The sequence below is a fragment of the Phoxinus phoxinus genome, assembly GCF_949152265.1.
Source record: "Phoxinus phoxinus genome assembly, chromosome: 9".
Taxonomy (NCBI): Eukaryota; Metazoa; Chordata; class Actinopteri; order Cypriniformes; family Leuciscidae; genus Phoxinus; species Phoxinus phoxinus.
In genome coordinates this window covers 14,033,375-14,060,464 of record NC_136884.1, presented here as the reverse complement: position 1 = coordinate 14,060,464, position 27,090 = coordinate 14,033,375, and the positions used below count along the sequence as shown (strand labels likewise).

The 27,090-nt window shown below is 37.8% G+C and overlaps 2 protein-coding genes across 7 annotated transcripts in view; one reads left to right on the top strand and one right to left on the bottom strand.

The window, feature by feature from the left end:
- acss3 (acyl-CoA synthetase short chain family member 3) overlaps positions 1–27,090 on the bottom strand; it is a 73,297-nt gene that overhangs the window by 24,970 nt on the left and 21,237 nt on the right. For 3 of the 5 annotated variants that reach the window (XR_013799089.1, XM_079624006.1, XM_079624009.1), the window contains exons 1-5: positions 5,287–5,821; positions 4,370–4,514; positions 3,721–3,909; positions 3,469–3,603; positions 2,041–2,181 (exon numbers count right to left, since the gene is read on the bottom strand). Coding sequence is in view for 4 of the 5 variants with exons in the window: in XM_079624006.1 (XP_079480132.1) it covers positions 2,041–2,181; positions 3,469–3,603; positions 3,721–3,909; positions 4,370–4,514; positions 5,287–5,603 (927 nt within the window). In the remaining variant the exon portion in view is untranslated. Of the gene's footprint in view, positions 1–2,040; positions 2,182–3,468; positions 3,604–3,720; positions 3,910–4,369; positions 4,515–5,286; positions 5,883–27,090 lie in introns of those variants that run through there. The other 2 variants (XM_079624007.1, XM_079624008.1) reach the window with 2 other exon arrangements.
- lin7a (lin-7 homolog A (C. elegans)) overlaps positions 12,881–27,090 on the top strand; it is a 41,654-nt gene continuing 27,444 nt past the window's right edge. For both annotated transcript variants that reach the window (XM_079624013.1, XM_079624012.1), the window contains exon 1: positions 12,881–13,051. In XM_079624013.1, the coding sequence (XP_079480139.1) occupies positions 13,012–13,051 (40 nt within the window). In that variant the 5' untranslated portion in view covers positions 12,881–13,011. The remainder of the gene's footprint in view (positions 13,052–27,090) is intronic.

The window sequence follows — 27,090 nt, the reverse complement described above, 5'->3', positions numbered from 1 at the left end:
TATTATTTAATTTGGGGTTTTATACATTAACCCATTTCCTAGGTTGTTGCATAGTGCTATGCCAAACAATTCATTTTAAATAATAAATCTAAAATCACTCTTAAATATATAGGACAGGGACAGTATAAAATATAAAATCATTTTTATTCAATGACAAGTCAGTCTTTGACAATCATAAAATACTCAAAAACATATTGAAAATGTTTGAGAAAGTGTCAGGATCAGCCTCTGAGAATCTGTGGGAAGAAAACTGGTATCAGTGGAGTATCAGTCTGTTCCAATTCATTAAATAACAATCTTATGCTAATAATCGTGTTTACAAAGCTACATCAAAAACAGCTTTACCTTGTGTCATCTCGCCTGCCAGACCCATCATTTCAACCCATCAAACGTGACAATAGCTAGATATTAGACCAATAGAGTGCTCGCATTGTAGTCAACAGAGAGGGACTATATAAACCGCATGAGCATGTCAACTTTGTTGCATAGAGCATTGACGTGTCTCAGTCCTGATTCGTTTGGCAGGAGGTCAAACTTCCATTTGACGGCACGTGACGTCGTTTACTCTGAGTGTAGATCCGCTGTATGCTGCGTTTGTAGAGGGAGAGCGTTCCAAGCAGGCGTTAGCTGTGACGGACATGTAAACAAAAAAAGGTATAATGTGAGAATACAGATATGTTTTCCTGTTTCTACATTTTTTTTTAAATACGTTAGGAAAACAATGTAATACAAACCTTAATTTCATTCAGGAAGTTTCGCTTCAAGACGTTTTCTCTCAGAACAGACCAAAAATTACCGTTGGCAATGTATCCAGTTTTAACCGGTACGGCACAGACTACCCAACATTGGGTTACATTGACCCAGCGCTGGGTAGGTATGTAGGGGGTTTCTTCATTTGTATTGTCAGTACAACTGAACTGAACTGACCAAGCAGCTGAGTTACACAAAAACTACCCAGCACTTGGGTAAAAATAATAAAAATAACCCAATAAAAATAACCAAACATGCTAAACCAAAAATATAACCCAGCATTTTCAGCTGATATTTTGCTGGTCATATCGCAATGATTTTAAGGCATTTTAACTAGACATGGCATATTTAAAAAATAAAAACAGTCTGCAGCTTGGAAATACCCAGTCAAGCCAGCTGTGACAAAGTTACTGGTGCATGCTTATTAAAATAATTACAATATTTTGCAGAGAGAGAGAGAGAGAGAGAGAGAGAGAGAGAGAGAGAGAGAGAGAGAGGGGTGCTTTTTGTGTTTCTTTCAGTGAATTGATCAGCTACTATTCACATAATATGTAGTTGATCAATTCACACACATTGATCATAGTGTAAATCGTTTACTGCATGTAACCTACCTCTCTCATTCGGCACAAATTCAAATGTTTCCATATTCGCTTCCATATGTTATTCCATATTTGGATGCTAAACTATTATATATTATGTAAATTATAGGCTTTGTACTTTACTTATGTTTCAATAATAACGTAAAACATCATCATTCATGTGCTTAGCTTGGCACCACAGTGTGGCGGTGATCACACTAACAGGTGTTCTGACAAATAATGCTACCAATGCATTTGCATTGGTTTAAGAATAGATTTAAGGTTTGGGGTAGGTATTGCAATTAAAAAGAATTTAATGGTTACAAAATGTATGCAATTTCTGTTTGCCATTACCTAAAATACCTTCTTAACCAATTTTCAACAAACCAAACAGCATTTACATGGTACCGCAAGGTGCATTGTCAAAACACGTACTTTGGAGTAAAAAGTACTTTTTGGTTCTTTTTGTTAGTGAAAAGCGTACAGAGCTTCAGGCATCATCCTGAAATCCTTTATACTAAAACAAGCTCCTTCCTTCTTATCTTGAATACACAAGAGAGTTTATAAAGATGTATGGCTCATGGTCTCCTGCTAAGACAATATGCAATAAACAAAGCACCTAACAGCATGGATCTATTCCGCAGTAAACAATCCCGTCCGTTCCCTCAGCTGCGTGCTTTATTGTTGTGTACTGTCATAAACAAGATTTTACCTTAGGAGTGCCAGTAGTGCCGGAGGTGTACAGGACGTACAGAGGATGATGAGCGGGGACGGACACACAGTCATGAGGGCGGGCGGTGGCCATTTCCTCCTCCCAGTCCAAACTCAGGTCAGGACGCATGGACACCTTTTCCTATGGGAAAGAAATGGGTGAAAGCATGCCCCTCAGAATGATCAGAGAATGATATTAGGAAGCAAAATGCTCAGTCCAGGCAGCAGTTATTTTAGTATTATTTAAATAGTTGTATCATTATGAATTAGCTCTTTTTGTTGTTGTACGGTAATTGTTCTTTTGTCTTTCAACTTATATTTAGATTTTATTTTAGCTTTATCTTAATTAACAAAGTTTGAATAGTTTTACTTTTGGTTTTAGTTAACAATAGCAACACTGCCAGGCAGACATTAAAGTTATTTTGTTTCGATGTTATGGGAATTCCAAAGTGCAAATCCAGTGTTTCAGTGCCTTAAAGGAATAGTTCACATAAAATATTAATAATGCCATGATTTATGCACCGTGATGCTGTTTCAAAGCTGTGACTTCCTATTTTTTCCCCTACTTGTATTTCAGGCATATCGCGTTCAGTTGTTGTGAGAAACACAAAAAGCTTTTTTTAAGTCTCATAGACTGGTTTTATGTTAATTTGATTAATTACAGTATTTTTTTTTGTACAATGTGTCCATTGCTCGCAAATATCAAAATCCAACAGGTGATTTAGATGGATAAGTGTGTTAACCCAGTGTTTTGGTATTTGTGGCAGTGCATAGATGTTTTCATTCTAATCGAGTAGTTTTGAATATACCAAAATCTTGTTATTGAGAAATCTTCTAAAGTTCTAACGGGTTGTACATTTCTGGGGCTGGCAAATTCTCCCCTCACATATGATTAATTTTTTTTTTTTCTGATTTCAGAGACTTGTTCCTCTCCACCAACCATGCGGGATTCATCCTGTATCCCAAACCGCTGGAAAATCAAAAAGCTATTTGCAAAACAGTTTCCATGACAACACAGGATGAAGCTTAAGCAATTTCCTGCTTTGTGAAATCAACATACTGATTGTAGATGTAGCAACATGAGAAAACTAATTTAACAGATTTAAATGAAATGAGTTTAGCTAGAGTTTTTTTAAAATGCTTAATGCTTTGAACATTTGATTTCCTGATATATTTTGAGTGGTACAGTATACAGTACAGCTAATAAATGAAGAAATACTAACTTACTTCTACAACGAATTGATGTTGGTTGAGGAGGACAATGTGAAGGTTGAATTTAGAGGAACGCTCTTTTAGAAAGGGGACCACGTTTGCATTTGTATTCTCTCACTGCATTACCTTCTCTTTTAACAGTTAATAGGCAGTAAAAACTGTGCCAGTTTAACAATGAAACTGGCATCCAGGTGCCGTGGGGTTTCTGGTAACTCACCATGCTGGGCCGGTTGTAGATGAGGACTTTGTGTGGCTTGTGAGTGCTGAGCTCCAGAGCTTTCTCCACCAGGGGAATGTACTCCACTCTTCTGCCTGGCTCGATGCCATATGAAGCTGTCACCAGGAACTTGGGCTGCGGGGAGAAAGATGATTTAAGAGAGCAAGTGGTTTTCGCAACCTCAGCAGAGATATGCATTTACAAAAATAGCTTTTTATTATTCATTTTCATAAAGAAAACCCAATGGCTTGCCTTAGCATGGTCGATACGGACGGAGAGCTCTTTGGAGGCAAATCCTCCAAATATGAGGCTGTGGGTGGCACCGATACGGGCACATGCCAGCATGGCGAACATGGCCTGAGGAACCATAGGCATATAGATCACCACCAGATCTCCCATCTTCACACCATGCCTCACCAGAACACCCGCCAACCTGGAGACCTACAAACAGGCGTGTGGAAGCTGAACTTTATGGATATACGTATACAAACTGGAGGAAAGTCAGAAATCTTAAAATATCAATTAATCAAAACAACAGAAAATTTACAATGAATGCAATTTGGTCCAGCATTTTATGAAGTGTAGGAAGGTTCTTGGTTTCAAAGACTCGATGTGCGGTCAACATTTGATCTTGTCAAGTGAATTTTCGTGGGCAAAATCAAGTAATTTCAATAGGAACCCACACAATTGGGAATTTGGCTAAAGATTCCCCATACAGATTTATCCACGGGTTCAAGTTGGTCACGCAAATTCACTCCATTGACCAGCAGAGAGCTGTTTTTTTTTAAGTGACTTCTGTGTGAACTGTGCTTCATACATCACTACACTATTGACCACAGACAATAGACACTTTTTGCCCACGAAACTTCGCTACTGTGTGACCACACCTTCTGTGTTTTACCTGCTCCTGCATTTCTCTGTATGTGATGATCTGTTTAGTGCCGGTAACTGGACTGTCATAAATGACAGCTGCTTGATCACCTCTTCCATTCTCCACATGCCGATCGACAGCATTATAACACATATTCAGCTTTCCTCCAACAAACCTGTAATGGAAACACTTGTTCTTATGATACCTTGACTATGATCAATTTAAAATGCTTATGCTTGATTTCAATAGAGTAAAATAACATCCATCCACTCTTTCAGCGGCCTTGGCTTTGCAAATATAAAAAAAAAATGTTTTGTCTTGAATACAGTATCTTTTACTGAACTACATTCAAATGTATTCAGTGTCAATCCACAACCTACTAAGAAATAACCTGCATTTACCACCATAAACATAAACCTAATCTTAAATAAGTATTAGTTTACCACTTTGGTTGTCACTGGTTAAGATTAGAAAACACCAGAGCCATGGCTCTGGAAAACACTATTCCCTACACAGGAGTTTCCGCTGTTTTTGATTGGCCTATATACACATATGCGTCAGACATACGTCATTCCGGTGCGTCACGCGCCACTAGCGTTGCGTTTTTAAAAGAGGGCGCGTCAAGTTAAAAAGAAATGCAAATTGTCATAATTTATTCTTCCTCATGTTTTGTTTCTCCCAAAAGCCATGTTTGATATGTATTTCAGTGGAACGGTTGTTTTGAAGAATGTTGACTGAACGGCTAATCATTAACTCTAATAGCATTTAATTTTCCATACAGTGAAAGTGAATGGTGACTGAGGCTGTCAGTGCCTCACAACATTTTTTGGTGGGAACTTTCCCTTTAACAACAGGTATCACGTCCGAGACCCATGTGTTCAATTCCATTATGTTACTGTTGAACGTAAAAACAATGTCAACGCCCCCAAATATTGTAGCCTACTTACCATTTTGGTAACACTGTATCCGTATTATCCAGAGTTTTGGTCCAGTGTTCAAACCAAGTAATACCACGAGCCGCTTCACTCCAAAACTTTTCGGGTTTGTCACGTGCCAGGCCAAACGCGTCTTCGTACGTGTATTTTGATGAAAACGCACGAATAAAAAGTTTCCTGTATGGGTTATAATTTATGCTTGGCTTATAAGCCAGCGGTATACATCCATGTCCGATATTTGTCTTTACCTTTTGCAGGTAACATGGTCCAGACACACCTGTGCAAGAAAACTTCAGACTCAACAAACCTCTAGCGACTGCAGCACTCATTGTTTTGTTACTTTCCTTCACTCTAGACGCAGTTACATTTCCAATGCAGATGTAGTTTGGAAAAGACGCATGTTCTGGGGTTATCTATTCAGAATATCGTCGTTTCAGCTCCAATGTTTGCTGAGGAAGAACGCTGAAAAGAGTGAGCTCCAAATTTCCCAACTCAAAAATGGCCGCGCAATAATTCAATACTTCAGATCACAGGCAGAGGCCACTCCAAGATACTGCAATCCATGCAATGAGATCGTTACGTAATGTTGGGGCTTCCTGAGGTGCCCTGCATGATTTATGAAACACAATGTTTAAGCACTGCTATAGTATGCATATAAATGCGTCTAGGAAAATAGCATATGCAATTGTTTTCGAAGTGTTTCGAATGCCAAGAATCTCATAATATGAAAGCAGATATATTATCATGTAGCAGGCCTACTGACAATTTAATAGGCTACTGTGACTGAGAGTGTGAGAACAAATGTTATTAAGGGACAATTACCGTCTTTCAACGTTGAAATATGGTTGAAAATATGTCGGTCCGCCTTGGACTGGTTTACGACGTGATTTCAACTAAGTAGTTTTGGCCGGACTGTTTGACTACGTGTTTTCAACTGATCATCTAAAATGTTTTCAACTGATAATCTAAGACAGCTAGGATAAGTCTGTTATACATGCTAAAACAACAGAGAAAACAAACTACCAAACCATGTTCATTATTATGTCAAATAAATTTAAAGAGTTTTACATATTCCGTCAAAGTTATAAAAAAAATTTAAATGTTGAAAAGTCGGACAAATTTGACGTCTTTTCAATTTTCATTTTCAACCTTCAGTGGACCGTAATTAGACCGTAAAAATTACGTCTATTCAACGTCTAATAGACGACTTTTTGCTGGCTGGGATATTAATCCTGCAAAGCTTGAAACATGAAAGAATAGACAAAATCTTAGATGATTAAGACAAGAGGCAAAAATAAATGTTCCTCAAAAGACTGATAACACAATAAAAAAAAAATATGTATGGATAATCAAATAAACCTAAGTTGCTTCAGGTTGGAGAAGTGACCTTGTATCTCAAAATATTACTAACAATACAACATTTAGCCTATTCTTACGTTTGCTTTAAAAATAAAATTATTCAATTAAAGATTTCACCACAACTATGTGTACCAACCTGAAGGTGGGCATTTTTAGAATGGAACTAAAACATTTACTTGCTAAAAAAGTAAAAACGATCAATCAAACAACAGAAGGCATATGGAAGATTGTGTACAGGTTTTTCGGTGTTAATTATGTTGATAATCAATTCCAAATCATATAAAATATTGCACAGTAGGCTTTGGTTAGACAACAAAAGACAACACGTTTTTCCCAAAAAATTTAATAAAATAAAATGCTTTTATATTTGCACAGCACTGTATTCAAAGACAATTATTAAAATTATTGTGTGGAAAATATTTACTTTGTAATAAATTTAGTATTTTTCTACTCTGAGCACTGTTAGCTTTAAAAACACACACACACACACACACACACACACACACACACACACACACACACACACACACACACACACACACACACACACACACACACACACACATTCAATGGACAGAATTCAAAAGCAGCTTTGCCTTAAAACCCTGTTAAGCAAGCTGAAGGCAACAGTGAACAGAGGAAACCCTAGAAAAATACAACACACTCTTTAGAAAGCAGAATGAAACTGTAATAATGCTTTGTTTTGTTTTACACTATTGGTCTCTAAAATCTTCTGTACCTCATCTTTTGGGGTGGGGGGGGGGTGGAATGTATGGTTCAGAATGACATGAGGGCAAGTAAATAATGACAGAATTGTCATTTTCAGTGAATCATTCTTTTAAACTGTTTTTCAGAGGCAATGTCTTATGCAGGGCTCTTGCAAGACCCGCTATTTCAGTCATTAATGCCTGCTGTCGGTGTACATGCACCTCTCTGACTGCTGACTGCAGTCCCGTTTTAACTGTGCAACCTGGACACTGTGATTGAGTCATTCATCAATCTTGCTGGCAGTTAAGGGATGATGTGATTTACAAATCGCTTGTGCAATGTTTTCTATTAGAGTGGCTGAGGCGATTAATGCTAAGTGGTCCTGGTCCTGTGTGGCAGATTGTCCGTATGCAGATTACGAAGCGAATTGCTCAGGGTTTAATAGAACTGAATAAGATGAATATATCTTGCAAAATGATGCACATTGCTAGATTGATGACATTTAGCCTTTTTGGTTGCAAAACAATGATGTAACCAACTGTTACTGCAAAACAGCAGCATAAAATGCCGGTAAAAAAATAACTACAATGTGGAGATTTCATTTCTATCATTATTTGTCTCCCACTTGAGGTCCACTTGTAATCCAAGTACAGTTTTTGAGCCAAAACTGAAGTTACTCATGTGGATTTTCATAACCCTTTTACATTTTAAAGGGGACCCGTTTATGCAAAATTCACTTTTTGAACATAAATGTGTGTCGGCAGTGTGTGTACCGAACTGTAACTGTAAAGATAAGCCAGGTATCCTTGAGCATTCTTTCCTTTTAGGGTTGCATTTTGTGACATCACATCCTGTTTTTGGTTCGTTTAGATGTCTTTCGTCCATGTTCCGTTCATATTTCAGTGAACCGCACTAGAGTTCGTTTGGAAGTGGGCCGAGACCCCCTAAAAATGTGGGTCTCTCTCCGCTTGTTTAGTGCACACCGGGGTTAGAAATAACCCAGAGCAATCTGCAATCTGCATCCGCACCAGAGTTCATTTTAATCAAACCAAACCTACAAACCGTATACACATCGTAAATGTGCCACATAAACCGTTAAGACCAGACTGACATAATCAGGAACACTGTTAAATGAAAACTTCAGTCACTCTTTCCCAAGATTGGGATCCTTCAGAAGAATATGCAGAGTTATAGGTGCTACACACAGCCAGAAACCAGACTTCATCATATTTTAGTTTCATCTTTAGTTCTTCTACTGTGTTTAGGAATAACAGCATCTATCTGGCTTCCTCCCCCTTAAAAAATGTCATTGATGTGTCATAAGTTTAGAAAATAATGCTCTAATTTCAGTCAATGTCCTCATTGGAATGGAGATGTTTTCCATTCTTGAAGTTCAAAGTGTGTCTTGTATCTCAAAAGATAAAGGAAAAATTGATTCCTTATAATACAACCCCCTTTTACCTTGTGCTGAATCATCAAATGACTCCATTAAAGTCCCTATTCTGCCTGGCATCTGACTTTCGCCTCAACATGCTGATCTCCATTAGCATGTATTTGCTTTAGCTTTTGCATTTTCAATGGTCTCACAGCACGTCTTCATCTCTGATCTGCATTCAGCAAGCACATCACACGCACTGTACGTCTTCAATTAGTTTCCTCCCTGTGTTGCAGGATTCTACACAAGAATCAAGCCTTGGAACTTAATGCCCGTCAACTTGCTTCCAGCGCTTATTTGTCAGTACAAGGACTTTCTAAAACAGAGCCATTCTATATTGCCATAACTCTCTCTCTCACACTGGCGGTAATAGCACAGCTATTGTTTGACTGTAAATGTTTCATTTTTATTTCGTCTTCTGTTTGATGTGAACATGTGGAACGGTGTCAATGATCTTACTACATTGGCTATGTTTACATGCACAACTTTTGTTTCAATCAGACTGAATTAATTCCGATTGATGAATCTGAATAGCGTTTACATGAACGCTAAACATGTGATTGGGTTGATGTGCGCGCTTATGTCACACAAGCTTCAAATCGGAATATGCTTTTTGGCATGCGCACGCATGAAGAGTTTCCTGCTGTTTGCACATAATAACCATTCTCCCACATTGGTTCTTTATTTGTAAACAGCAGACTTAATATTTATCCATTTCTGGTCATAATTTGGAGACAATGAGCATATGAACCGTTGTGTCGTGCTGCTTATATTTATCTCGCAGTAAAAATGGTCATCTGTGGATGAGAATCTGAAACAAGGACTGGTGGGAAGTTGTCCTGATCCGCTTCACAGACACTGAGTGAAAGTGAAAGGAGATTTTAGAATGACGGGACATTCATTTATATGACACTTTATTCAACAGGAACAACAGCTTGTTCCACGCATCATACGTCAATACTCTATTTCTAAGTCATTGCACATGCGCAGTCCTTTCAGTTTCGGTTTTCGAATCAATCCGATTAAGTGTTCACGTGTCCTCTCGATCGGATTAGAAAAGGAATAAACCACCCCTTTCAATCCGATCGAAATTTCATTCGGATCGAGCACCGTCGGATCGATTAAGGTGTTTATGAAGGCTTTTCAATCCGATTGAGCCGTCAATCCGATTACTAACGGATTATTCGGTTGCATGTAAACCTAGCCAATGTAAAGGCACTCAGTGCATTATATAAGAGCCTGTATCACGTCCTCTCCTCTATTTAACATCGGATTTTATGAGTGGCAATTTACTTAGTGCAGCTGAAGCTGATGGACAGCCACTCTTGCATGTGCTTTGGTCCGAGTCAGACATGGAGAGAGAGCAAGATGAGTGTAAAATGCTTATAAGATGGTTGAGAATTAATAGTGGAAAAACAGACATCATTACACACTGAAAAAAAAAATAGTGTAGGATTTACTTTGAAACAGTTTACACTCAAAAATTTCTAGTTAGTATCACCAAAAATGATATGTGACACTTGCCTTAACAAACACCACTAAGAAGAGCATTCGAGCAGGCCATGTTTGACATATCCAAATATCACAATGACATGCCGTTTGGTTTGTTTTCTGAGACGTGTCAAAGTAACACGCACACTTCCACTCATCTCGACGTTTCATGAATCAGACAACAACATTGTCGTGCTAAACGGGGGAAAAGAACAAAAGTGAGCTGTCACTCAAAGCACGCATATGTGATCAAACAGCAGCCGTCTTGTATCTGCCCTCTTCAAGCCATTTTTATCTCACGATCTTCTGTCCTTGCACTGAACACGTCTCTGTTTGGAAGGCGTCCTACAGGGATGTGGTGTCATGTTCCAAAACTTCCTGACAGCCAAATGACTACAGGTGCTGTTTTCTTGAGGAAAGCGCAGGTACATCGAACGAACGATAGTATTTCTAGTCGGAATAATAAGGCAGCTCTTCCTTGGACTTTTCTGCTCAAAGAAGATAAAATCAGGCATAAATAAAAAAGTCAACATATTTGCTAAAGGCCATAGATTATACTGTATCCTCACTTGTTGCATCATACAATTGCGTGCCATTCAGAATTTAATTAAAAATGCCTTTTAAATCCTTGTATTTGCAGAACAGTAATTCGTATTAAGTGTAGGAGGTCAAATTAAAATGGAATGAAATTCAATGTTTTTTTTAAAAATAATAATAAAAAGATACAGTATTCATATAAACCTTTTGTTTATGTGTGACCCTGGATCACAAAACTAGTCATAAGTCGCACGGGTATATTTGTGGCAATAGCCAACAATAAATTGTGTGGGTCACAATTATCGATTTTATTATTTTATGCCAAAAATCATTAGGATATTAAGTAAAGATCATGTTCCATGATACAAATGATCTATATGAGATATATGATCTATCTCAATGTTCAAAAATTGACCTCCAGGGACCTTTTTGGTCACATATACATTATTTTTTGTCACACAGTTTATTTAACTGTGAGTAAATTCCTCATCCTGCCATTCTAACTGATAAACATTCTGTTGTGAATTGTAGTGAATTTGATTCACGTTAACTCAAACTTAAATGGAGGTAATTTTTTATTAAATCTTGCTAAACCCTGACCTACATACAGGCCTAAAATAACACATTTCAGAGAAATATGAATCAGAGTTGTTATACATATGCGAGCTACTACACCTTCCCACCTCACACACACGGCCTAAAAATAGTATCTTCTCTCCACTTCTCATATTTGCACTCCAACATTCCTTGTCAGTTTGCACATCCATTCAAAAATCAATTCATTCTCATTGGGAAAGCTTCCCAGTGCACTCTGTTAATCAGACTATTTTTTCCCAGCAGAATGTTTTCCAGAGGCTGTGTCCCATATGGCCATGAGAGCATAATCTCCCTGTGGCCTCTTTCTCTCTGGCTTTAAGCCCTCCATCCATCCATCCATCGCATTAGTTAGCACATCTGTCTGCAGCTGGAGGACTGACAGAGCAATCCATCAGTGTTGTTATTTCTGAAGCCAGTCTGCAAACTGCAAGTTTGAAGCATCTGAAACATTTTCTTAAAGGAATAGTTCACCTAAAATAAAATTAAAATAAAAAATCTGTTTTAAGTTTACACACGAGAGAAGTATGCTATCTAATCATGAATGAATGGTCTAAAAATACAACACACCTCTCCAGTTGCTGATAACGGTGAGGCCTAAAAAATGAGCAGTTAATTCTAACAATACATTTATGAAAAGAAAAAAATGAAGAGAATCTCCCAAAGACTTAGTGCTCATAATTACTTTCACTGTGCGTTTCACAGACACTAAACAACTGGATATAAAATACAGGCACGCATTCACACGGCAGGTGCCACACTGTCTACACACTGTCTAGCACTCTAGCTGCTGCTGTCAGTTCACTGCAAAGGTCAAAGGTTGTGCACGGGATGTGCCTCTGCTTAACTGAAGTCTTGCGTTTAACCCTGAATGTGCACTGAGATGCACTGGCATTGCATATATTCATGATTAATGTAAACCCTCCTCAGTGAGATTCTGAACACTACTCCTGCTATGTGAGCTGCAATGTTTGAAATTTGGTAAAACTAACGAATATGGAATTATAAATACTGCAAATTCAGCACCCCGATTTAACCAATGATTGACACGCATCACAACTTCAATGTCTTACTTATCCATGTTCAAAAAGCATTAGAAATGTTAAACATTTATTTATTTGATGGTAATGAGTTACACATTGTAATGTCTGAATCATCTGATGTGTCAGTCATTCGAAATTTTAAATTTAAACTACTTTTTTTTCTTCTTTTTTTTAAACACACAATTTCTCCCACAAACTTGAAATAACCTTTCATATTCTATATTCTACAAAAGTTTAAATTTGAAACACCTGATTTATTCTAAGATCGAATTTTAAACGTAAACGTTTATTCCATGTTCGATTAAAGTTATAATGTCGCCTACGTTTAAATTACACATCCGAATTACTAGAGACACTCCAGCTCCATCCGATGTATCCCATTCAAAATCGTCCGCTAAACAAGCGAGTGGTAAATAATCCCATTCCTCCCCCAACCACTCCCATCATCCGCACGGGCTCCAATCCGCGCTCGCTCGCTCTCTCCGCCGCTACAGTGCGTGCGCTGATGCCGCAGCTCCATCTCTCTCTCTCCCCCTCTCTCTCTCTGAGCGATAATAACACAGCACAGTCATGGCGACAGTGACAGTCCAACCGCTCACCCTGGAGCGAGGTGAGTACTGACAAACCACGTTCATTCAGTCCTCGCTGCTGGAGGGAACTTTAAGCTTTGGCGCTATTGGTTTCTCGGATTTTTGCGTTGTTGGACTTGGCTCATGGGCTTTTGATGTTTTGGTGATGTTGCCATCTCGGTTCGGTTTGTGTCCGTCAAGTATGATGATGATGATGAAGAGAACATGCTCTGTGATTCAGGACCCATCAGTGTGCGTTATAATAACGGGAAATGTATTCGGTTTATGTTTAATAAAGCACTTAAGCAGTAGCAAGCAACGCTCCGTATTTTCTTTATTTCGTCCTTACTTCACTTTACAGAAGATTCTACAACTTCTCCGTGTGCAAAACTGAATTTGAAGCGGAGCTGTTTTATAGGCTATACTTCAATAAAATAAAACCGGATTAGATTACACAGAAGGGCTCGAATAATCTACTGTACGCGCGATGCTTCCTACAGTCTTACATTACATCTGAAAAAAAGAGAAATATGTCACAACGTGACTCAAGTCATGTGAACAGAAGCTTGCCTTTTTGACATTATCATGGCAGTCATCTTAATTTATTATCAGCGGTCAGTGTCCACGATCTGAATTGCCAGAGCAGCCTTAAGAGACTGTGAGTGCAACAATATGGGCCCTTGTGCGCTTAAATCGCCAATAAATGAATTGCATTTCATTTACCAGGCTACAACAGTAGCCTATGGCACTCAAATCATTGCAATCGTCACTCAAGCAAAGCGATGGAGATATTAATAGAGAAATGAGATACCTCTGGCATGTGCGCGCGACGCGCTGTGGATATGTGGAAACTGTATATTGCAACTAGTAGCGATGTCCGATTGGCGAACGAATTGTTGTGTTGAGTCGGGTCTTTAAAACGAATCAGTTGAACCGACTCACATACGGAGTGAATCGATAAAATATGTTTAATAGAGCGGACATTAAGTAATAGCCAAAAATGTAACTAATAAAACGTAGCCCACTGTTTATGAATTGATTATATGACCGTTTTTATGGTCTTATGTCGTACAGAACGTGTTGTTGAAATGTGCATGAGCTTTTTTTAATACAGGAACGTGTGAATTTGTTTATTGTTAATGCAAATTATATTTAGATTCTAAATAATTATTTATTAAGAGCTATTATGAAACTGATTCTTCGAAATGAATTGTTCCAAAGAACCAGTTGATGAAAATGAGTCTGTCTTCCCATGACTAAAATCTAGACTTATTATAATTAAAGACACTGTTTACACTATACAAGCAATGCAATCATGACATCAGCGACCCATTCAACCAATCAGGTACACTCTAGGTTTATCACGTTAGTCAATATTGTTTGATTAGTTTGCTCTGTATGTTTGCTCAATGTAATGGATCATATGCTTAGAAATAACAGGAATCCATTGGATTGCATTGTTGTTTTGAATTAAAATGTGTTCTTGGTTGTCAAGAATCATAGGATCACATGTAGGGTTTTTGTAGATTTCATATGGTCTGATACCTAGGTCTATGGGGAGAGGGGCAAACCTTATAATTGTGCCCGAAAGCCTAGGGGGCAGGTGTCAAAAATGACCACCTTCATTAGGCTTCAAAAGTGTACAAGAGAAACTGAAAATGGGGGACCATGTAGTTCTCATTCATTCTTTATATTTAAACAGAACCTCCGGAAACAATTACATTTAAGTGGAAACAGATTTATTTTGGTGACATATTTTGAGCATTGCCAGAAACCCAGGGTAGTTGTTATGCTTAATGATAGCACATTTAAACAGACAGCTTTATGATAGCAGAGATCCAAAACACCAAAGGCCTCACATCATTCAACATCTCGACCAATAAGACTGCTATGCTTGAGGTTAAGGAAAGTGTAGAGCAGGGATAGTAAATTGTAGCTATAATTTGATCACAGAGAAAATAACCTCGTGTGTGCCTTCGTTTTGGGTGCGGACGGTTAACTGAAGATTGTTATACTTTCCTGCTATTGTATTTAAATACCAGATGTTCAAAGATAAGAACAGCTCTCTGCGTGAGTGTTTGTGTAATCCAAGACATATGAAGGTGTCACTAATGTGCAGTATGGAACTACTAATCTAGTAAACTAAAAAAAATCAATACTTAATCGACATTTGTACAGTACAGACTCATAGTCCATTAAGAAACTCCAACCAAGATCTTAGATAAGGATGGAATGCTTGTGTTTTGAAAACAGAACTGTACTAGAGTTATTCAGAAGGAGAGATTTAAATCAGGAAATATTAGGATTTTGGAGTAGTGAAACCTGAGAATGACCACTGACCGCAGCGCTGCTCTGGCTTACTTCATTCCAGGGATGGACGGGCCTTAAGGAGCTCCGCAACTTTTCCCAGTGGGTCAGTGGGACAGCTGTCGAAAACCAAATTTAGATACATGGAAGATGTATAAAAGATTAGAAGAGAGAGAAAATGTTTTGACAAAAGTATTGGCACATTTTTAGACTACTGCTGCATCTGACTTCCAGATAGTATGCGAAAAACATTACTTCAAAAGACTAGTATGTCAGAATTTGGAAGACAGTAGGCGAAAAGTACGTGGATGACCTACTATTTCCGCTGAAATTCTGGAGTGTGCAATCGATGAACACTTTACCAATCTCATGAAGCCAGTGGAGAGGAGAATGGCAGTGAAGCAATGCAACTGATGCTGTAGTTCACATGACAAGGCCAACATGGCAGGTGTAGTACATCTGGTTTGCATTCATAGCATGAGTACTACATTTCGCCAAATGTAGTGCCGACTCAGACTCTTTCCAATCGAGTTTTTTTTTTTTCAACTAGCCCTTCAATCCTGTGGAAACATACATTATGGTTCTTTGGAACTGTGCCAGACGATTCTTCATCTTCATCTTCATTTTCTGGTTAAAAAAAATCAAAACTCTGCTTTGGTTACAATTTTACATTTACATGCATTTGGCAGACACTTTTATCCAAAGCGATAAACATTGCATTCAAGTTATCAGTATGAGCATTCCCTGGGAATCGAACCCATGACCTTGGAGTTGCTGACACCAGACAATTTAGAGATTCCCTCCTGCATGTCACTCCCAAAACGTTGCCTTCTCTATGGGGCACAGGGAGACTTTCTGCACAAATCGCTCGTGTTATGCTAATATTGGTGTACCGTACATGGCAAGTTAATCAAATCAGTAAAATCACAAACATAAATGCAATTAAATGTGCCTCCGAATCCTAGTTTATTGAAAATGTCAGTATAATTATATGGGATTCAAACATGGTTCTCTATGATTAGCATTACATGACATTTCCTCTAAAACTAATTGCTTTCCCTCTGCAATGTAAAAGCAATATTTCTAAAACTACACTACAGGAGGTGATAGGTTGAGGTTCCGGGCTGTCTTCAGGTCACCTTCCATCCCTGCTTCATTCTACTAATGCATTTCACTTGCACAAAAATGGATTTCTTTATTTTCAAGATCTTGGAATACTTACGTCATATTGATTTTGGTCAGAAGTACTCTTTTTTTTTTATATTCAGAAAGACAAAATTCTTCAAAGTACTTTGCTAAATGAAACATGAAGTGTTCCTCTTTGACTCGCTAGAAATGAATCAAATTTATTTTGGAAGTATTTCAGCGAATATTGACAATATAAAGAGAGCCATCAAAGTATTCACCAGTTCAAAAGCTTTCAGTACAATTTTCCAACCATAGTATGGTTAAACAAAATATGAGATAAAACAGCAGTAATACAATCTTTCCTTTAGGCAAAATTGATTCTGAACATTTTCTGTCCACTTTAGTCCATCCATTCGAAGATAAAAGCTCAGACCAGACTGAGATCAAGATCAAGGGATTATATCTAAAACTATTTTTATCCGAACAGAACCGTCTGTGTCACCAGTAATTGCGTGCATGAAAAAGAAAAGGTCTAGAAAGACAGACAGTGGTATCAGTCCGACATCAGCGGATAGACGCTCTGTGAGGTCATTTGTGCGGGACTCTGTCTCAGCTATTATACTGCAAGGTGATTAATGTGCCCTTTGCAGTCGGGAATGTCACAGTTGGGCCAATTACTGATAATTCACCGGGCTTGATAAAGTGAGGTCCTGGGATACGAGTCGGACACCAGACGTGGCTATGCTTGGTGCCTGCACTAACTCCTGCTGTTTTGGCAGGCCTGCTGTCCGGAGAGCAGCGTTTTCTTCAGGCTTGCCTGACCCGTAAAGGATGGCCGTCTGAATCTGGAAAGCAGCAGATGGCTGGCACTCTCACAGGAAATTAATTCTGGCATATAAAATGAGGAAGACAATGCGATCCTCAGGAAAATAGTTCTGTTAGAAATGTGTAAAAACATAGAAGTGTCTTGGCTGGCCATGTTGTCAGTCTTGAAGCACATCCACTTCTAGCTATAAATTAACGTATAGTATAAGAGGCAGCCAGAAAGTGTAATGTAATGAATGAAAAGGGGATTATTAGAAAAATAGCTTAAAGTCAACATGAAATCAAAATATAACTTTTTAACTTACTGAATAGATGTTTATGGTCTTACTACCATCAAAACGAAATAACTTGAACCGTCTCTGAAACAAGATTCCTTTCGACTATTAAAGTTCTGTTCACAATAAGATGAAAGTTCGATGTGGAAAGAATCCCGAACTGTCTCTCTCGTCTCTGTACTCGTTATTTGGTGTTGTTTGATAAAGATCATATGGAATACAAAGATCTGAATTGCTCTTTGAAAACATGTAAATACCATTTGACTTGACTGAAAGCACTTTCACCTTTTGAAAGCACCTTGTCTACTGCTGCATTTTGAATTGCTCTAAATAGACCTTATCGAACTCCACACAAAAATGCAAATTCTCTTATCATTCACTCACCATCTCTCAAAATCAATCCATCTCTGTGAATCCATGTAATGCAAGTAAATGTGTGCCCAAAAGTTGACGCTCGGGAAACCACACAAAGCGATCACCATGTTAATCCATACAACCCCAGTAGATGAATCAATGTCTTCTGAAGCTAAACAATAGGTGTGTGTGTGTGTGTGTGTGTGTGTGTGTGTGTGTGTGTGTGTGTGTGTGTGTGTGTGTGTGTGTGTGTGCGTAAAAACCTTTTTAAACTATAAACCATAATTTACAGGCATCTGTCATACGTGTACGTTCATGAGAGCATTGTGAAGCGCCATGTCAGCACATTTTGAAGCATGATTCAAGCGATGGCCGGAAGCGATGGTTTATTGTTTAATACGTTTTATTAATAAAATTATAAATGTATAATAAAATTAATATTTTTCTATACACATCTATAATTTCATTTCAGAAGACATTGATTAATTCACTGGGGTCGTATGGATTACCATTTTGATCACGTAGTGTAGTTTTGGGATACAATCCACTTGAATAATATAGAACTATATGGATTTCTTTTTTTTTTCTTCTATGTTTGTGTTCATCTGAAGAAAAAGTCATATACATCTGGGATGCTGGGAGGTGAATAAATGATGAGAAAATGTTCACTTGAGTAGAGTATACCTATAAGACCAAGTTGGAACGTGGTGTGGATGTTCCAATCAATTCCTGATGAATAAAATCAAGTCTGGTCCCAAGTTATTTTTGAATATCCTGATTCACTATGAAATACACCTCATTACTAAAGTAAAATGAGTTACAAATGGCATTTCATGCTGACATTAAACCAAACCAATATCATTTTATACAAAATCTTAAGTAAACCTGTGTTATTCCAAACTTCAGATTTTCTTGTTTGGTTCAGCTGGGCCTTTTTTTCCCTCCATGTTACACTGCGTTCAATTTAAAGAAAAAAATGACAGGTAAAGAAGAAGAAAAATTGTCTCCTACTAGCTTTGCAGGTGCTCAGTTGTCAACAAGGATGTCTCTTGGCACACTGCACTTATAAACAATGCTATGCAATGCTAACATTTGCAGGTGTCTAATGATCAACAGAGATGTTCCTTTACCCTGTTTTACACAGGTTCCTCTGCAAATTTGCTAAACAGGTTTTATATTGATGTACTGTAAAGTGGGAACTTTGAGTCATTATATCATTAACTGTGTAAATCTTTGTGACAACTAACCAGGGACGAGGGACGCAAATTAGCTTGGTGCGTTCCATGTACCTCAGAGGAGGGATGTCGTAGCTGGGAATGATGTCACACCCGAGTTGACCGCATTCCAGTAAACAGGCCAGAAAACTAAGATGGACCTGTCCAGGCAAACATTTGTTGTGTTTGGTCTTTTGGAATACAAACACATACATAATCAGTATTTTGCACAGATAATGCAGAGGTACCATGTCCACAAATAGAGGTTGGATAGTACTGTGTGCACCCCTGAGTTTTAGGCACAGTCAAACAGAAGTGCTAATGAACAATACAATACTACTGTTTCACTAAGGTTGATGTGCTGAGTAGCCATATTGAATTCTGAAGTCGGGGTTGTTGCGCTTCCCCATTACATCTCTGATTTGAGAGGGCATTCCAGTTAAAAGATCCTACTGGAGAGTGGGGACTAGGACTTTCACACTTCCGAGGGCAAATGGGCCGCACCATTAGACGTTGGGATTTCCAACTCTTCAAGGTGAATGGAACAACAGACCCGCCACTTTTTGCAGTTAGGTTATATATGCAAACTATATTGCAATATATAGACAGAGCAGATTAAATGTCAGCAAGGAAATTGTCATTCAAATTCTGTACACAGAATGCCGTCAAACCTTCAACAGTGTCTTCAACAGAAAAAATCATTTGCTATGGACTCAGTCCTCGATATTGAATTGTGGAATTGCAATGTGTACGCTGACTACGCTCGCCACAATCTTGCCACAGAGATTGATGTCTTAGTTATTAAATCCTGCCTACAAGAGGAAACCTCCACAGTGATGAGAGATATGAGTTTTAGTCTCACTTGAAAGTCTCTGAAGAGTCCCGCCGCACTTGATTTGTAGTGTTGAGGTTTCTTTTTCCACTGTTGGTATTTTATTTTGTTTTACAGTATATTTTTTACTTGTAAAGAAAAGTTCCTTTTACCTTTGAAATTACTATAACATCCGTTTCTGTTAAAAAGGTTGATTTTTGGTTAAAAACGACCGCTCTATCTTTTACTCTACATGTTTTTGTCGGATTTTTGCTATATACCAAGATCAATTTGTATTCACTTGTTCCTCTTAAGTTAATGGGTTCATCTAGCTATAAATTAATTAATAATCATGCAAATTAATTCTAGAAGACTGCACTGCGAATATTTAATATAATTTCCAATGCAAAATCTGGTCTGCTGTTTGCATCATTGAAATTCACATCCTCATAATGAATGTGTAACCCAGAGGAAAAGTTTATTGCTCTTTTAAACCTTATGAGACTTTTAGAGTCCTCAGTTGAATTTCATTTAAGTATCACCTTTGTCTGAAACGTTTCTTCTAAAATTCCTAAGAAGATTTTAAACAGTAAACTAATTATTGTTGGCATACAGACCCACTGAAAAAAAAACACCCAGCTTAAACCTAAGATAGTTTTCTGGTTTTAGCTGGTTAAGTTGATTTTAGCTTGTTTAAAAAAATTCACAACCCGGTTAAGGCTGATGTTTAACTAGTTTAGTTGGGCAACCAGCTGAAAAGTGCATCCCTTTAAATCCAGCTAATAGATCAGCCTTACCAGGTTGGGAGACCAAGTAAGACCAGCAAACTGGTAAGATTTAGTTCGTAGAAGGAATGATGAAATCTCTGTCTTTTTATTACATACTTTGGTATCTAACTTTGCAGACTCTGTTATTCACACATATGATAATAACGATGGTATTTTCTCTGGAAAATAATCTGAAAAAGTCTCCATTTGTTGTCTATCTCATAGCGGTCTAGGAGAGACAAGTGAAGTTTGAACTCAACAAATTGAACATAAATTAGTAATAGAAACGTTGAAACTTTTGAGAAGCTCAATATCTATCACAAATTATTTAATACTTTGTTGGCACCTTTGCAGAGCTTGTATTTTGTCAGATAAATTCAACAAAATCTTTAAACCTCAAACTTGCCATGATAGGATACCATAGTTCATTGGCACAGAGATTCAAAGCATGATTGCTGTGAAAACTGTATACATTTGAAAATAGTAGCCTGTAGACAATAGAGAAGTGTTCTGTGAATTATCTATTGGTCTAAGCTGTGTTTTCACTATGTGATCTCAATCCACAGTGTGTTTGTGGAAATAAATAGGATCATGGTGGCCCTTACACCATTAGCAGCAATGCTGAAGGCTACAGTGGTTTGAATGGAGAGTCGGGTCACATAGACGTAGTGTAGTTCGGTACACTGGAAGGCTGAATACTCTCTATCTCTGCGCTATCTTTGCCCCCAATGCTTACTCACAGATCCGTGTGGGCAGGCAAGCCCATGTGGGTTTTACATTTAAAGGTGCGAAAATTACACAATCACTCTGACTTATTTCTTGTTGGAAGACCACACATTATGAGAACAGATAAATAATAGTGTACTCTTCCATTCCATTGCCAACGCATTTGCAGCCCCCTCCGCTGCACTTACCGGTCTCCATAGTAATGTAGTTTAATGTACCAATCACAAACCTGGAGTGTGTACATCACCAAGCCTTTTAAATCTCCTGTTTGTGAGCCTGCGCTAATAGACGTGACGTAAATCCCAGGCTAGATCCACACAGGGCCTTGAGCTGCCACCATGCAAATCTGAATCCGACGGATTTAGCCCTTGGAATAACAATGTGTGCTACGATGTTGCCCTTTTCCTGCTAAATGAATGACATGTGTCACTCAGATGTAAGTGAAAAGACTTTACTGAGATGAGACTTGTACTAATAAACCAAGCCCAGGTTGGCAGTTCACTGAAAGCTGGAAGAAAACCCGAGGCGCCACGGAGAATTAATCCTATCTGTAATAGCTGCGCATGATGCAGGAGCTTGAAATGCTTTTAGAGGCTTTTTTCATCTTATAACTTTGTTAATGGATGAATTTATCTTCGAAATGCTGTTTCGTGTTCCCTCGAAGATATAGTCATTACCAATCTCCACAAATGCATTAATCAGTCCATTTATTTTGTATAAATAAGTTTGCCCACTAAATGACATTATGGTGATTGATCTTTAGACAGTTAATATTAAGGCATTAGACATCATATACTTCCATGAGTGTATAGGGTTTCAGCTCAATATAGTTAAAGGTGCTGTAAGTGATAACAGCCGTTTTGCTTACTTCCACTATAATTAGATAATTCCATCCCTTCAGCCACAGAGCTAATGATAACATAAAGTAGGGATATTTTAAGCAAGTCCCGAATACGCAATTGCAAGATACATTGGCGTCAAATATAATGAGTGTTCCTATTACTTTCTGCCAAAGCTAATTGTATCCCCACCACTTTCTGAAATCCCTACTAATGGCAGGGACGTATCTAATAAATCTAACAGAGAAAGCATCAGCAATTGTTGAGCATGATTCATTTAGTTTCTGTGTTATATTGAGTACTTGTTACAGTTTTCATCAGCTGCACAATGCGACAGTGACAAATCTTCCCCCAAATACAGTTCTTAGACGTGCTCCGCTTTATCACTTTTCCACAACTCTCTATCCATTCTAGTGAAATCACAAAACAATATGTAAACAAATATGTTTCCAAACAAATACTGATAAACATTCACTGACATACATCTGCAATCTGGAATCTCAAAGCGAAAACATCACTGCCAGACCAAAGTGCAATTCTTTTCTATCCACGTATTTATCATCTGACCAATACATTCCCAGGACTGAATTTGATTCTGGATTTGAATTGGTCAGCATGAATGGCCCCTATTGAAATACAAGGTACAAATGCAATTCAGCTAAATAATATCCAGATACTACCTGGTTATGAAAAGCATATATTTATCGAAACTTCAAATTGTTTATGCATAACCTAATTAATATTCATGACATAACCGGCCCATCTGTACACAACCTACCCCCCCCCCCCAAACATAATACAAAGTGACACCCGTGGTAAGATAACTATGCTCTGCTTATTATAAACAGGAAGGAAGGTCTTAGGCAATGTGTACAGCACAACACATTTGTGTCATCTAAAAGTTGATCTTTAAAGCAGCTTAAAACAGTGGCCTAAATTCAGTAACTTTCTAAAAAAACTGTTAATGAGCGAGAGAGACCACGAACAGAGACAGAAACATCAGAATGAAGACACACAAGAGAAGTATGAGTCACAAAGAGAATATCCTTCAGGGTCATTCTCTGGCCTCCCGGTAATGAGACATAAATGTGAAAAGGAGTGTTTACACAGTTTCCTGTGCTGGCTGAAAGGACACCAGTATGTTCAAGACGGCTCATTACCCCATACTCGACTCCAGACCGTCCTCTCGGCAGAAATCCACCGGTAATGATGGAGCTTCAGCTCAGGATTAATGAAGAAAAGGCTGTCACACGCTGTGGAGCTGCTGTACATATGTGGATCTGTGAAAGCTGCCACAGGACATGACTGCAAAGGTCACCTTCACTAATCTGATGTCGTGCACTCTGTTGTTGGGAAAACAGAATGAAACGTCCAGTGAGTGATGCTAAAAGCTCATTCAGTTTTATCCAGATGAACGTTAATCTGGCAACATATTATTACATTGGTTCTTACGTGTTGTGGCAGTTTCGGAAATTAAGTGTCTGTTAAGTGGCGCTGGAAGGTTAATGTGATTGAAGATAACATAGCACCTACACTAAACCCTACCGTAAACCTAACCAAAAGCAAATGTGTGGTAAAAACGCATTTGCTGAAGAAACCATGTTCCATCTACAAGTCTTTGAAGTCTTAAATCGTGACTCGTGTTTCATGGGACTCGTACCCATGCGCTCCGCAATAATAGTGTTGTACCAGGTGAGCTACCGAGCAAGTTTACTACATCAGAAAAGCCACACATATGGAACTATGTATGTGATGAACATGTAAAAATTTATTAGTTTACAAATCATGTACTTTGAAAAAACATAGTATTGTGCAAGAAATAAGTCTTTATTAATCTATAATCTGCCCCTGAAATCATAATTTGTGTTAAAAGGAATACCAGTTGTTGGCATTATACTGCCTCTAGTGTTCATTTTAAACTGGAAAGTACAGTAAAATGTATGTATAGGTATGTTTTTGAAGTTGTAGGTAGAGACAAATAATCCTACAGAGCCTCTGCTATTTTGAGCATCAGATCTGAGGCAAGGACAGAGATCTCAAAGTTGGTCAATTATAATAATTTAGACCTTTTTCTGAGCACACGCTCTAATTACATTGTCAATATTATGAAGTGTACCATTGAGCCTATGGCTCTGTCCCAAAACCTATAGAGCGGCCCCTTAAAGAATCATAGGCACATTCCCAACAGGGAGTCTGTTTCAAAGGTCATGCGTTATTTAAGCAGCTTTCTAAGATAGCATCGATAATGCAAACGTGTATGGACTTAAGATGAGCACGGCGAGGGAGAGTGAAAGTAAGGAAGTGACTTCAAAATTGTGACAAATGAGCACAACTAACTATACAAATTAATGGACAATGCCGTTCAAAATTGAAATGGTGGGTGCTAGACACTGAATCACACCGAATTGATCCATTCACTGGTGAGTGAAACCTGCACCCAGTGGGAAATGTGCTACAAGTCTGTGAACATTTTAAAGTTGCAATAGGCATTACTCTGAATATGGAGCGGTGGTGTTACGGGGGATCAGTGTTGATTCCCAACTCCAGGTCTTTTAACAATCCTATCTTCTGCTCTTCTCCTTTGTCATTTCCTGACTCTTATACTCTATACCTGGCAAAAATGCCCCTATTACCGCTCAAAAGTTTGGGCTTTGGAAGATAAAACAGTAATATTGTAAAAGATTATTACTAATATTCATTTAAAATAATTGTTTTCTATTGTAATATATTTTAAAATTTAATTTATTCATTTATTTAGACATGTACAGTATAGGCCAAAAATTGACTGAGCTATTAATATTTTGGTTTTCACAAAATTGAAGTATTTGTCCATCACTCTCTGCTGCTGAAACTTTGATTCATGCCTTTACTACATCCGGAATTGACTATGGCAACAGCATTTTCTATGGAAAATCATTCAAAGTCTAAATAACCTCCAGAACATCCAGAACTGGTTCACTCCCGCTCTCGTTACAACATTACCACTGTCCTTCAAAAGATTCAGTGGCTTTTGTTTTTTCCCCTCATTATTTCCAAATCATAAAATTCCCACATCACAACTATGCTTGGGTGGTCCATTAAATGAATCATATTTACTCATCCTTATGTCCTTATTTTGTCCATGGAACACATTTTTTGATGATTTTTCAAGCATTTGGTTTCCATACGCTTTGCTGCTTTTATGTAAAAAATAAATAAATAAATAAATAAATAGGTAACTAACTTGTAATATAGTTAGTAATATAATGTTATTTTCATATTAATTATATACTAGTTTTATTGTTGTTTTAAATAGCTTTTATGTGGATTACCATGGACCTCACTTCATAATTAATTATACATTACGCATTATTCACATTAATTATGAGCCTGCATATAGTAGTTCTTACGTTCAGTCCTCTGGAAGGTATGACAAAAATAGTAGTTAAGCTAATAGTGAACTACCACATTCAACTGAGCACTATTACTTACTAATTTGTCAATCAGAGTTTCTTGTTAGTTAATAGTATAGTTACTAGAATGTTAATATTGCATTAATCATTTTCTCCTGTGTACTTATTCAATAATGACAGAACAGTATAGTCTAAAGTGTTACCCATTTTAGTATGTCAACTTAAACTAATTTAATTTAGTTGACAAGACAACATTTCTAATCTTCATCTAAGTTTTCATATATTTATATTTCATTTGATTTCAGCTTAATTTCAATTAACAAAAACAACTTTAATCATTTTGGTTTTAGTTAACAATAACGACACTCTTTAAGCATGCAATTTATGTGCAGTTTATGCCCTCATGTACATTTTTCACCAAAACGCATCAGTCATCAATTTTTACTGACGTGTTGTAGCAACAGAGTGATTAATGTCATGCTGACATTCTTCTGAGGCAGAGCCAAGTGGGACATGCCAGGACACTACTCAGTTATGGATATAGCTGTCAGTTTCAGTTTGATAGAATCAGTTTCAGATTCAGTTTGATAGAATCTAAGCTGCTTTAATAACAGAAGAGCTTTAATTTGAATATCGTTTCATCAGAAAAGCTTTCAAATTCAGTGCAATGTGACATATTCATGAAAAATTTACCAAAACCACCCATTTGGGGTTTGAAGATTAGAGCAAAAGGTCGTAAGTCTCCTCACAATGTGACTGACAGAACGGACTGCGAGAGATTTTGCTCAGATTGTTGCATCTGTTGTGGTCCCATGAGCCCACAGGCCATTATAGCTTTTGTGTCTGCTCTACTAGTCTCACTGGGTTCGGGTTTATTAGTTCCTGTCGGGGTCTGGCCTACTTTGCTTTGCTGTCTGTGTCTGGACAAAGTTATTATCTAATGCAGGCTAATATGGGACAGAAAGACCCTCGTTTTTATGAGTTTATGACAAAATTTTGGAGGATTTTTCTCATTTTTCACCCCGAACAGTTGCACATTACATAAAATGGGTGTAATTTTTCACGGTCCAAAGATGAACGAGCACAATTAGCCACATGCTTGCCTTGACACAAAAACAAATCACAGCGAGTCGTACTGAGCACTAAATGTGACCAGAGGCTCAACCACCCAACGTGATCTTCAGCGATTTGTAAAACTACACTTTTTTTTAAAAACGATATGCCTTCCAGGGTAAGTGACAGATATTACATAAATACGATTTTATCATAGTCCTCCTGAAAACGGATTATACTTAATAGCAGGAGCATTCAAAGTCAATCTATAATTTATTTACCAGTAATTATATCTAATTTATTGTCAAAGGCTGTGGATGTTTTACTAAGGTGATGCTTTGATGCCTGTAGTAATGATGTTTTAAAGGGGGATGAGTTTAGAGATACAA